The 13,247-nt window shown below is 50.9% G+C and overlaps 1 protein-coding gene across 1 annotated transcript in view; it reads left to right on the top strand.

Moving 5' to 3' along the window:
• The window catches only part of Kctd15 (potassium channel tetramerization domain containing 15), a 37,043-nt gene extending 24,038 nt beyond the window's left edge, over positions 1–13,005 (top strand). Inside the window, exons 5-7 of the mRNA XM_013026306.1 lie at positions 4,530–4,674; positions 8,059–8,364; positions 11,442–13,005. Of these exons, the coding sequence (XP_012881760.1) occupies positions 4,530–4,674; positions 8,059–8,364; positions 11,442–11,600 (610 nt within the window). The 3' untranslated portion in view covers positions 11,601–13,005. The remainder of the gene's footprint in view (positions 1–4,529; positions 4,675–8,058; positions 8,365–11,441) is intronic.
• Positions 13,006–13,247: the final 242 nt, after the last annotated feature.

The following is a 13,247-nucleotide window of genomic DNA, read 5'->3' on the forward strand; positions in this document are numbered from 1 at the left end:
CCGTGTGTGTGTGTGTGTGTGTGTGTGTGTGTGTGTGTGTGTGTGGTGTTTGTAAGGGACAGTCCTGGGGCTTGAACTCACGCCTATACAGCTGTCCCTTAGCTTTTTCCACTCCAGGCTGGTGCTCTACCACTTGAGCCACACCTTCACTTCTGCCTTTTTTGCTGGTTCATTGGAGATACAAGTCTCACGGACTTTCCTGCCTGGGCTGCCTTAGAACCTGGATTCTCAGATCTTAGCCTGCTTCTGAGTAGCTAAGGATGACCAGGCCTGAGCCACTGGCACCTGGCTTTGTTCTTGTCTTGGCTGTGGCAGCAGGGAGCTGGGGAGGGAGGGGCAGTCTTTCTCCTCCCCTAAGGCTTTGCTTTGCATGGGGTGCTCTCAGGAAGGGGCACCTAGGACCCTGTAGCCTCATGATCTAGCCTGGGGCTCTCCTCAGGCAGGCCCTGAGGGGCTGGAGGTTGCATTCTTTCCCCGGGCTGGGGCTTAGAACGAATCTGTCATTCTGCCTGGATGACTTCTGCTTCACCACTCCCCAAGCCTGCAGCCTTGCCTGGAGGCCAGCAGCCGGCCTGACTGGAGGACAGTGAAGACACAGTGGGTCAGCTGGGGCCTGAGAAGTAGCTCACAAAGTTGGGCTAGAAAGACCCTTGTGTCCTTTCTTTAAGGATATTTAATTTTTGTTGTTGGTGGTGGTGGTCATGGGGCTTGAACTCTGGAAATAGGCACTGTCCCTGAGCTCTTCAGCTCAAGGCTAGCCTTCTGCTGAGCAACTGCTTCACTTCCGGTTTTCTGGTGGTTAATTGGAGATAAGAGTCTCACGGACTTTCCTGCCTGGGCTGGCTTTGAACTGAGATTCTCAGATCTCAGGATCCTGAGTAGGTAGGATGACAGGCATGAGCCACTGGCACCTGGCTCAGATATTTAAAAATTTTAAGAGAGAGAGAGAAAGAGAGAGAGAGAGAGAGAGAGTGTGTGTGTGTGTGTGTGTGTGTGTGTGTGTATGTATGTATGCTGGTACTGGGCTTAAACTTAAACTCAGGGCCTGGGTATTGACCCTTAGCTTTTTCACCCAAGGTTGCCACTTTACTATGTAAACCGCAGCTCTACTTCTGGCTTTTTATCCCCCCTCCACTGCTAATTGGGAGTAAGAGTCTCAGACTTTCCTGCTTGGAATAGCATCGAATCAACATCCTCAGATCTCAAACCTTGTGAGTAGCTAGGATTATAGGCCTGAGCCTACAATTGGTTTTTGGTTTCTTGTTTATTGAACCATTCTGGAAAAAGAAGATGAGCCCTTCATCCCAGTGTCACCAGTGATCACGTGGAGATGGGAGAATCACGTATGCCGAGTCACTGTCCTGCCCTGGGTACCAGGGTGAAACCCAAATCCACCTCCCAAACCATGCCTGGATCTCTGGCTCCTGGCCCCAGGTGCCCTGGGCCTGATAGCCTCTTTTGATCCATAGCAGCCATAGACTCTGATTCTAGGTGGCTAGGCACACGGGCCGCCGCGGCTGCTCCTGTCCTGTCTGGTGACATCTTTCAGCCACTGCCATTGCAACCCCACACTGGCAGCCATCCTAGCCAAGGAAAACAACAAATGAAGATGACTAGAAGAGTCTCGAGGTATTAACAGCTTGCACCTGAAATAGCCAGGAAATTGGAGCTGTTGGCTTTGAAAACAATAGTAATAAAAATTAAAGAAGCAATAGAAGAAAAGAAGGTTAAGAGGACACCGCATCTCCCTTTGTCTACCAGATACTTTTTCTGTCCCTAAGGGAGTGGGCTGCCAATGTGTGAACTTGTCATTCTATGCAGGACTTCGGAAGGTGTTTCTATACACCCACAGGCTTCCCTCAGTGGATGGCCTGGGGTTGGTTTCCTGAGAGACAGATGGAGTCTCCAATAAGAATCCAGGTCACCAAAGGAACTGGCTCTTAAGACCCTGCAATTGGCTGCGAGTGCTTTCATGAGAAGAGACTGAATCCTCCCTCTACCTGCTCATATCCATGAACTGACTCAGACACGAAGGATGACGAACTTTTTTTTTTTTGTCCTATGCAGAAGTATTCCTGGACAAATACTAAACCATGGAAAGATCTAGAACCAACCTACCCTGCAGGAAGGCAGGTTGAAAACTTCATTAGGTGTTTGTGTATTTGTTGTGCCTTATGGTCCTGAACACAGGGCTTGGTACTCTCTAGCCTTGCTCAAGGCTAGCTCTCTTTTCACCTGAGCCACATCTCTGCTTCTGTCTTTTTGGTGGTTCCTGGGAGATAAGAGTCTCACAGACTTTTCCTGTCCAGGATGACTTTTAAACCTCGATCTTTAGATCTCAGCCTCCTGAGCTGTTGGGAGTATAGGAATAAACCACCAGTGCCTGGGCAGGTTGAAAACTTTGGATCAATAAGTCAACCTAGATAAAACTAGCCAGCCCTGGAATGTGGGTGAACTGGGAGCATTGTAACCCAACAGGATGCCCCGGAACCACAGCCAGCCCTGACGTCAGAGGGGTTTGGTGCTCTGCCAGGCCAGGCACCGTGTTTGCAGCACAGCACATTGGAGCTCAGTCAGCCAAAGTAGGGAGAGTTCCCAGGAAAGCTGGGGTGGTGGTCCCCACCTCTTTTTTGCTAGTGCGTTATGTGAGCCTCTCACCTGCGCCCCATAACACCTGGCCGCCGTGTTCAATTATGTTCTCCCTAGGGGTATCTCGGTGGCCCTCATCATTGTGACATCTGAATGTCCAAGTTGTGCTAGCCCAGTCCTTGGGTGCTTTTCCAGCAGGACTTTGTGTCCCCAAGACTAGGGATGGGGTGTCAGTGGGCTCCATGGTATTGAGGCAGCTGACGGTTTATATCTGGGCAGCTCCAGGTCTGATTGCAAAAGTTTGGGCCTCCACACCACTTCCTGTGGGCTCTGACCTGCTCATACCCATTCATGATGCCATCTTGGCCTTTGTGTGTGTGTGTGTGTGTGTGTGTGTGTGTGTGTGTGTGTGCCAGTCCTGGGCACTGGCTCTGACTTTCTTTTACTCAAGGCTAGTGCTCTACTACTTTAGCCACAGTGCCACTTCTGGGTTTTTGGTAGCTCAGTGGAGATAAGAGTCTCAGACTTTCCTGCCCAGGCTAGCTTCAAATTCTATTCTCAGATCTCAGCCTCCTGAGTAACTAGGATGACAGGCGTGAACCACCTGCATGCGGCTGGTTTGGCCTTTCCTCTTTTGTTTTTGTTTTTCTGTCATTCCTGGGGCTTGAACTCGGGGCCTTGGCGCTGTCCCTGAGCTTTTATGCTCTAGGCTAGTGCACTTCACTTCAAGCCACAGCTCTACTTCCAGCTTTCTGGTGGTTCACTGGAGATAAGAGTCTCACAGACTTTCCTGCCTGGGCTGGCTTTGAATCACAACCCTCAGATTTCAGCCTCCTAAAGAGCTAGAATGATAGGCGTGAGCCACCCAGAGTCGGCCATGTGACCCTGGGCAAATCAACTGAATTTAGCTTGTCTAATGTTCTTTCCCCCCACCCCCTTTTGATCCAGGAACTGAATTCGAACTTGGCTAGCATTCTACCAAGCCATACCTCCAACACCTGTCTGCTGCTCCAGACATGGGTGGGGTGAAGAACATGGGTGTCCCCAGTGATTGTCTTGGTTGCTTTGCATATGTCCACCAGATGTGTGGCTTTTAACTTCGGTGTCCAGTGGCTGGTGGGATGCTTTGTGGGTGGATCGCTCTGTGACCCACTACTTTTTATGTGTTCCCTTCCCCCCTTTTTTTGTTTCATTTGTCATAGGGCTTGAACCCAGGACCTGAGCTGCTTTTGTTCAAGTCTAGCACTCTACCACTTGAACCATAGCTCCACTTCTAGCATTTTGGTGATTGATTGAAGATGTTAAGTCTCATAAACTTTCCTGCCCACGTTAGCTTCGAACCTGGTTTTCTCTCTCTCTCTCTCTCTGTCCTCCTCCTCTCTCTCTCTGTCTCCCCATGCTACTCCTGGGACTTGAACTCAGTTTTCTCACCATGACCTGGCTTTTTCACTCAAGGCTGACACTCTACCATTTGAACCTCAGCTCCACTTCTAGCTTTTTCCTGGTTAACTGGAGATCTCAGATTTGTCTGCCTGGGCTGGCTTGGAACCTTGATTTCTCAGATCCCAGTCTCCTGAGTAGCTAAGATGACAGGCGTGAGCCACCACCAGCACCTGGCTATATGTGTCTTGCTGTAAATTTCCAGGCCTATATTGTACCAGTAGTCTGGCATGGGAGGCGGGGAGTGCATTCCTCTCTGGTTGTGGCTTATGAGCATCGGTTGGATTAGTGGCATGTGCCATGGCTGTCCCAGTGACACATGGAATGGTAGCCTGACTGCCCTAGGTATATGCAGGTAGCCATCAGGCTTGGTACGGTCCCTAAGTTCCCCCTCCTTGCTTCTGCAAGCAGGATGGGCCCTAAGGAAGGGGTGAGGGGGGCCCAGCAGGTGGATACCATCCTTCCTTCCCACAAATCACCTGGCCTCTGTCTTTCCACAGAATAAGCCGTCTCTTCAATGGCACAGAACCCATTGTCCTAGACAGTTTGAAGCAACATTATTTCATTGATCGGGATGGGGAAATTTTCCGCTACATCCTGAGTTTCCTGCGGACGTCCAAATTACTGCTACCCGATGACTTTAAGGTAGGTCTATAGGCGATGCCCACCCCACCCCCTGCCCCATGTGGACATATTACACTGGGGACTCTGTGACTTAAATAAATGGACCCATGGTTGTCATGGCAACTGTAAAAAAAGTGAAATGAAGCCCAGGGCTGAATCCATTGTTTTTGTTTTTGTAATTTTGCTTTTCGCACATTTTTAGTATATGTATCAGGGTATAACAACAATTAAGCTTATCCAGGTGAATGTGAGTGGTATTTGAGGACTGCTAGGTACTAGGAGTTACCAGCAGTTAAGATAAATGGGTGGCAATGGATAGAGGAGGGGCCTCGAGAAACTGCCTCGAGATACTGGGGTGTCTCTCCACGCTGCCCTGAACCTGCTCAGGTTGCTCTGGTTCCTTTCGTTCTACATTATAGGCCCCTGAAATGATGGGAGGATGAAAACTTAGATCTGAGCTAGTCTATCTTCTAAGTGTGCACACGTATATACATGCATGCACCAGTCCTGGGGCTTGAACTCAGGGCCTGGACACTGTCCCTAAGTTTTTGTGCTCAAAGCTAGCACTCTACCACTTGAGCCACAGATCCACTTCCAGCTATTTTTTTGGTTAGTGCATTGGAGATAAATAAATAGTCTCATGGACTTGCCTACCCATGCTAGCTTCGAACCATGATCCTTAGATCTCAGCTTCCTGAGTAGCTAGGATGAGAGGTGTGAGACACTGGTGCCCAGCCAGTCTGACCTAGAGCATCATGGACCTTTTTCCTAGGTCACATTTGAGCTTAAAAAAAAAAAAAAAGCAATGCAAAAGGAAACCATAGGCCCTGCCTGTGGTGCTTATAACCTAGTGGGGAGATACATGTGAACCTGAATTCCATAATTCTATGGAATTCAGAAAAAACAGAGTATGGCCAAGCATGGTGGCTCACACCTGTTATTCTGCTACTCAGGAGACTGGGATCTGAGAATGAGAGTTTGAAATCAGCGTGGATGGGAAGGTCCATGAAATTCTTATCTTTACTTAACTACCAAAAAAATCCCCCAAAACAAAGCAAAAGTGGTTCAGTGGTAGAGTGCTTGCCTTGCATGCATGAGAACCTGGGTTTAATTCCTCAGCACCACATAAGCAGAAAAAGCCAGAAGTGGCGCTGTGGCTCAAGTGGTAGAACGCTAGCCTTGAGCGGAAGAGCTGAGGGACAGCGCCCAGGCCCAGAGTTCAGGCCCCACAACTGACCAAAAAACAAACAAACAAAGATAGAGGGTGGTGGATTGGGCAGGAGGGTAATTTCTAGAGCCCATGGACCAGGATAGGAGATAGGAGATGGAGGTAGGCAGAGACTTATTCTTAGGAAGAAGCTGCAAATGGCTGTTGGTGGGGATTGAGTCCTAAATTGGTGGGTGGAGATCCAGATACGGAACAGGCTGGAGTTGGGTGTGAAGCCCTGTTCCTTTTGTAGACAACTTGGTGAGGGCATAGCAGGAGTCCTTCAGAGTGTTGAGGAAACAAAAGATGTATTAAAAACTCCTGGATGGTGAGCGCTGGTGTTTCATGCCTGTCATCCTAGCTACTCAGGGGGCTGAGATCTGAGGATCACAGGTTCAAAGCCAGCCTGGGCAGGAAAGACCAGGAGACTCCCATGTCCAGTTAACCATCAAAAAGCTGGAAGTGGAGCTATGGCTCAAGTGGGTAGAGCACTAGCCTTGAGCAAAAAGAATCTCAGGGATAGTGAGTTCAAGCCCCAGAACAGGCACAGGAAAAAAGAAAAGAAAAACTCTGGAAATGGTGCAAGCCTGGAAAGCAGAGGGCTGGGCTGGAACACAGACGAGTCTGCAGGGAGGCAGGAAGTGTGTCTGACCAATGGCAGATGTAGAGATGAGGGGCCAGGACTCAACTCAACTGTTCCAAAGGTTGTGTGCATCTTGGCCTTTCTGCGGGGGGTCCTCAGGCTTGCTAGCCAGACCAATGCACTGAGCCCCAATGGTTGCTGGGGACCCTGGCCACCGGGGCTGGTGTAGGAGCCTGTGTTTGATTGGAGCACATGTCACCATCTGAGGGACAGATCATGTGAGCTTGCCCTGTCAGGGCGTAGGCTGCCTGGTACACAGTGGGTTTTGCTGCCTAGACACTTCATCCGGCTCTCTGCCTAGGCAGGGCCCACTGGCCACTCGGCAAAGCTTGTCCCTCTCAGTCCTCCCTCTACTTATCTGAGCTAACCTGGACACTGTCCCTTAGCTTTTCCACTTAAGGCTGGTGGTGCTCTACCACTTTGAGCCACAGCTCCACTTCCAGCTTTTTGAGTGGATCATTGGAGATTACTCTGTTGGATTTCACCACCTGGGCTGGTTTAGAATTGTGATCCTCAGATCTCAGCCTCCTGAAGTGCTAGGATTACAGGTGTGAGCCACCGGTACCCAGCTTCACTTTTTCACTCAAGGCTGGTTCTCTACCACTTGAGCCACAACTCTACTTCCAGCTTTTTTGGTGGTTGATTGGAGATAGGAGTCTCACAGACTTTCCTGCCTGAGCTGGCTTTGAACCATGATCCTCACATCTCAGCCTCCTAAGTAGCTAGGATAACAGGCGTGAGCCACCAGCACTCAGCTCATAGCCATTTTATTTTATTTATTATCATTATTATTTTGTCAGTCGTGGGGCTTGAACCTGGGGCCTGGGCACTGTCCCTGAACGCTTTTGCTCAAGGCTAACATCCTACCACTTGAGCCACAGTGCTGCTTCCAAAATTTTTGGTGGGTCATTGGAGATAAGAATCTCACAGACTTTCCTGCCCAAGCTGGCTTTGAACTGTGATCCTCAGCTCTCAGCCTCTTAGTAGCGAGGATTAACAGGAGTGTGCCACCAGCGCCAGGCTCATAGCCATTTTATAGAGGGGGAAACTGAAACTCAGAGAGGTCTCCTAGCTGGTAGATTGGTGAGGTTGAAAATCTAGCCCATCCCCAGGGCTGGAAGGAGGGCAGGCGTGATGGGAGCTGTTCCCATCCTGGCATCTTCTGTGGGTGAGGTTCTAGAAGGCCAGCAGGTCCCTGAGTTTAGGCATAGCCTCTACCTCTCCAGTTTGGTTTCCTAGGCCTCTCCACGCTCCTCTTTGCCTCGAATGCAAGCTGGATGGAAAAGCCAGAGAGGGAATCATAAGACACAGGTGCACACCAGCCCACAGCTAGACTCCTGATGCATACGTTTCCTGCGCTCCTTTGAGCTTTTTTTTTTTGCTCCTCTGTACAATGGGTACAAACACCCAAGTCCACATTGTGCCAAAGATGGCAATTCTCACAGTGGCAGGGAGATGATGTCCCCTGGGTTTGGACTGACGGATCGAATGTTCGCCCCTCTCCCCCTTCCCCTCCTCCTCCTCCAACCCTGTGCCATGGACCCCACATCCACAGGACTTCAACCTGCTGTATGAGGAAGCTCGCTTTTACCAGCTGCAGCCCATGGTGCGGGAGCTGGAGCGCTGGCAGCAGGAGCAGGAGCAGCGGCGCCGCAGCCGGGCGTGTGACTGTCTCGTGGTGCGCGTCACCCCAGACCTGGGGGAGCGCATCGCGCTCAGTGGAGAGAAGGCCCTCATCGAGGAAGTCTTTCCTGAGACAGGAGACGTCATGTGTAATTCCGTCAACGCCGGCTGGAACCAGGACCCCACGCACGTCATCCGATTCCCACTCAACGGCTACTGCAGGCTCAACTCAGTGCAGGTGAGCCCCTCCTTGCAGGACACGCAGGGTCTCCCCTCCCCCTCCCTCCAACCCCAGCCCTCTCCACTTCTTAAGAAGCCTGAGGGTGGCAAAACTAGACTCTAAGAGGCACAGTCCCTGAAACCCAAAAGCCCTCCAGTACTGTCTTACAGAAAAAGCAACAATGTGTCCATGCATAATTTATGCCCTTGCTCATAATTAAATGATAACACCTAAGGGGTTAGACTTAAAAAAAAATTGATCTGTACTTCCCCCCCTCCAAAAAAAAAAGGTTCTGTTTAAAAAAAATAAAATGGCCCAGAGTATTTTCAAACCAAGTGTGCTTCATTAGGTACCTACAGTCTGACTTTGGATTTATTTAATGGAAGTCAGGCACTACAGAAAGGTAAGATATTGGAGGCTCTTAATGCCTGTTATCCTAGCTACTCAGGAGGCTAAGATCTTAGGATCGTGGTAAAAAGCCAGCCTGGGTCTAAAAGTCCATGAGACTTTTTTTTTTTTTTTTGTCGGTCATGGAGCCTGAACTCTGAGCCTGGGCGCTGTCCCTCAGCTCTTTAGCTCAAGGCTAGTGCTCTACCACTTGAGCCACAGCGCCACTTCCAGTTTTTTCTGTTTATATGGTATTAAGGAATTGAACCCAGGGCCTCATTCATGCAAGGCAAGCACTCTACCACTGAGCCACCTTCCCAGCCCCATTCCATCAGACTTTTATCTCCAGTTTACCAGCAACCCCCCTTACCAGCAAAAAAAAAAAAAAGGCTGGCAATGTGGCTTAGTGGTAGAGTACTTGCCTAGCACACATGAAGCCCTGTGTTTGACTCCTCAGGTCCACATATAGCATATAAACAGAAAAAGCCAGAAGTGTGCCTGGCGCTGGTGGCTCACGCCTGTCATCCTAGCTACTCAGGAGGCTGAGATCTGAGGATCACGGTTCAAAGCCAGCCCGGGCAGGAAAGACCGTGAGACTCCTATCTCCAATAAACCACTAGAAAACTGGAAGCGTCACTGTAGCTCAAGTGGTAGAGCGCTCGCCTTTTGCTGAGGAGCTGAGGAACAGCGCCCAGGCCCAGAGTTCAAGCTCCATGACCAAAGAAAAAGCCAGAAGTGGCGTCTTTATGGCTCAAGCGGTAGAATGCTTTCAGGCCTTCAGTTCAAGCTGATATGGATCAAGTGCCTGCCTTGAGTGAAAAGCTAAGGAACAGTGACCAAGTGCGGAGTTCAAGCCCCAGTACCAACACAAAGAGGAGGGGACAGGGAGGAAGGAACGGAAAAGGAGACAGAACAGAGGTCGAGTCTCCTTCCAAAACCTGCTGACCTGCCCTCCCCCTGACCACACCCCATAGCTGCCCAAAAGGTTTCTGTGCAGGCCAGATATGTCTAAGTCTTGAGAAGCCCAAACAATTGGGATTGGAGGTGTGGCTCAGTAGGTGGAGCTCTGTCCAATAAGCAAAAGTGGACTTTGGTACTGAGTTCAAGTCCAGAATTCAGACCAAGGGGGAAAAAAGAAAAAAGGAAGCCCAAATAAGAGTTGGGGGTGGGGAGCCGGGCACTGGTGGTGCACACCTGTAATCTTAGCTACTCAGAAAGCTGAAATCTGATGATCGCAGTTCAAAGCCAGCCTGGGAAAGAAATTCCTTCTCTCCAATTAACCACCAGAAAACTAGAAGTGGCGCTGTGGCTCAAGTGGTAGAGCGCTCATCTTGAGCTGAAGAGCTGAGGGACAGTCCCCAAGCCCAGAGTTCAAGCCTGTTCCATCTTCCCTTTTTTTCCCTGAGCCAGACATTCCACGGGCTATGAGTCTGAACTTGCCCAGTTCAAGACCCAGGTGTCAAACACAGGACTCGGACCCTCCCCTCCCCTCCCTCACAGAGCCCAGATCTCAGAGGACCTGGAGGCTTGTGAAGACTCCCACCCTGAGGGGATTTCCCCTCCTTTCTCTCACCCCTCAACTGCTGATCCCTCAAGGCTCAAACCACCTGGGTCTCCCTGCTTAGGGAAGCAGGTGGCTGCCCAGAGGCTGATGGGGGGTGGAGGGGAGGGTGGAGCCGGACAAACTATTATTATGAGTAGGAGGCTGGGAGATGCTCTGGGCTATGTGTGGTCCTGAAGGCAGCAGGGAGAGACCTCTACCAGGTCTGGTGAAGTTGGGGGCTCTTTCTCCCTCCACCGCCCAAGGGCTTAGCCGGGTCCTTTCTGTTGTAGAACCCAGCTGGGGGAATAGCCGGGACCTTTAAGGACCATAAAAGACCTATGAGATTATCTGATACCTGGCAGGAGAGATATTTTTTTTAATAGAATACTCATGGCCCATCTGCTATATTGGTAATTATTTTTTGTTTGTGTACTGGGGCTTGAATTCAGAGCCTGGGCACTGAGCATTTTGTATTCAAGGCTGGTGCTCTACCACTTGAGCCAAAGCTCCACTTTGGGCTTTTTGGTGATTAATTAGAGATAAGAATCTCCCCAGGCTGACTTTGAACCTTCCCAGACCTCAGCCTCCTGAGTAACTAGGATTATGGGCATGAGCCACAGCTGTGTGTAGATAATTTTGTATGGCCCAAGAATTGTTATAAATATCCAAATGGCTCTTGGCAGGAGACAAAAAAAATGGTTCCCCATCTCTGCCCTAGACTGGAATCTTCCCAAGAGACTGCAGCTTGCCCAAGCCAGGCTAGGCCAATTTGTTTTGTGCTGGACTGGGGCTTGAACTCAGGGCCTAGGCACTTTCCCTGAGCTTCTTTTGCTCAAGGCTAGCACTCTACCACTTGAGCCACAGCGCCACTTCCAGCTTTTTCAGTGTATGTAGTACTCAGGAAACGAACCCAGGGCTTCAATGCATGCTAGGTAAGCACTCTACCACTAAGCCACATTCCCAGCCTCTGGCTTTTCTGATGATTCATTGGAGATGAGTGTCATGGATTTTTCTGCCCAGGCTAGCTTTGAACCCCAGTTCTTGGATCGCAACCTCTTGAGTAGCCAGGAGTATAGATATGCATCACATGGGCTCAGCCCAGGTCAACTCTTGAAGCTGGACATTGCTAACACCCCCCTCCATTTTATTCCCCCCCTCTCTGCAGGTCCTGGAAAGGCTGTTCCAGAAGGGGTTCAGCGTGGCCGCATCCTGTGGGGGTGGTGTGGATTCCTCGCAGTTCAGCGAGTATGTACTATGCCGAGAGGATCGACCCCCACACCCCATCTCCACTGCTGTCAGGATAAAGCAGGAGCCTCTGGACTAGGCCCTGTATTGGTGCCCACCTGACACCCCCCCCAACCTTAGCCCTGGGGGAATCAATGACCCCCCCAACCCCCCCCAGGGACCTGGAAACAGTGCCGGGGAGTCACGCAGTCCGGCCTCTGCACCTTTAGCAGTGGGCATGAGACTGAGGGTAGGGGCTGGAATGTCGCCTGCCAGGCCTGGAGAGCAGCAGGTGTAGTCATCACCGTCGTCGTCATCGTGGTGACAACAGAATGGGATGCTGGCCCCGAGGCGCACTCACTGAAGGACTGAGCATGTCACCCAGAGAAGCTGTAGCTGGAACTCTGGCTGGCAGCTCCCTGCCCTCCCAGCATCCTCTGAGGCTGGAGGACCACCCAGGCATCCACCCCTCCCCCCTCCAGCCCATCCGGAGCAGCTATTTATCCCTCTTCACACACACACACACACACTGGTGGATGGACTCTGGCATTGGAGTTAGCTTATTTTTCTACAATATTTAAAACTGAGGCGAATGTCACTGCACAGGTCAGTGAGGTCGCCCACACGCCAACACTGCTTCACTTGGTGCTGGGTTCTCTCCCATCAAACCTATCGGCAAGGCCGATATGGTGGCTGAGCTGCTGGGCGCTGGAGCCCCTGTTCCTGCGGGGCTCGGGCTCTGGGGACTGATGTGAAGAGGACATGGCTGGGGAGAATGAGGCAGGGCGGTTGAGGGAGGCGGGGATGAGAGATCTGCTGGATCTCTCCCCATCTGAGACTTGGACCTTTGCCATCACCCAGGACTCAGGTGACAACACACACAAAGGGGGTCCCCTAACCTCCTCCTGTTCCAGGGGCTCCCATACCATCTGAGTTCACGCACATCTCGGCCCTTGGCAAAGTCTTCCTCCACATCTGAGCCGGCACAGGGCTATACTTTTACCTCAGGAATGGGAACACCCCTACACACACACACCCCAATTATGAAGGGGCCCAGGTGTCAGTAGCAGTCTCTGGGTCCCCAACTCAGGGAGCTACCTCCAGCTCCAATTTGTTTTTCCATACAACAAGCACCACTTGGAGTTCCCATTAAACTTGAGCCTGCCGGCAAGATCTCACATCTAGGCTGTCCCAGTGCTCTTGTAACCCTGGGGGTGGGGGGTGGCGTTTCCAATGAGTACTGACCCTGAGGGGCGGGAGAGGGCAGGATGTCCCCACAGATCTGCTGCTTCTCAGATGGCATGCCCAGCCATGGGCACCCCACCTCCCTACTCCCAGCCTTGTCCCATTTTTCTGTGCACTGCTCCTGAGTTAGAGGAACTGTCAAGAATCAGTGGGTGGGGTACTACCCCCCCACCCCGCTGGCACCAATCCGTGTATAATGCCTGTAGACTTGTATATGACACCCCCCCCTTTAATATTGTAAAGATGATGTATAATTGTGAGTTTCGTGTCCACATTCCATTCTCCGTTGATGCCATAAATTGATGCCAGAAAGCAAAAGACTGAAACTCCTCTGTCTCCTGGACAGAAAGCTATGGCCACATTCCCACACTTGGAATTCTGCAGGAAAAGTCGGGATAGGGGAGTCGAGGCTTTTGTAGTCCCTTCTGTTCGAATCCAGGGACAACACTGCCACTGGTAAATAGGAGGGCTGACTCCTGAGCTTGGCTTTTTTTTTTTTTTA

This window comes from Dipodomys ordii, unplaced genomic scaffold (genome assembly GCF_000151885.1).
Source record: "Dipodomys ordii isolate 6190 unplaced genomic scaffold, Dord_2.0 Scaffold92, whole genome shotgun sequence".
Taxonomy (NCBI): Eukaryota; Metazoa; Chordata; class Mammalia; order Rodentia; family Heteromyidae; genus Dipodomys; species Dipodomys ordii.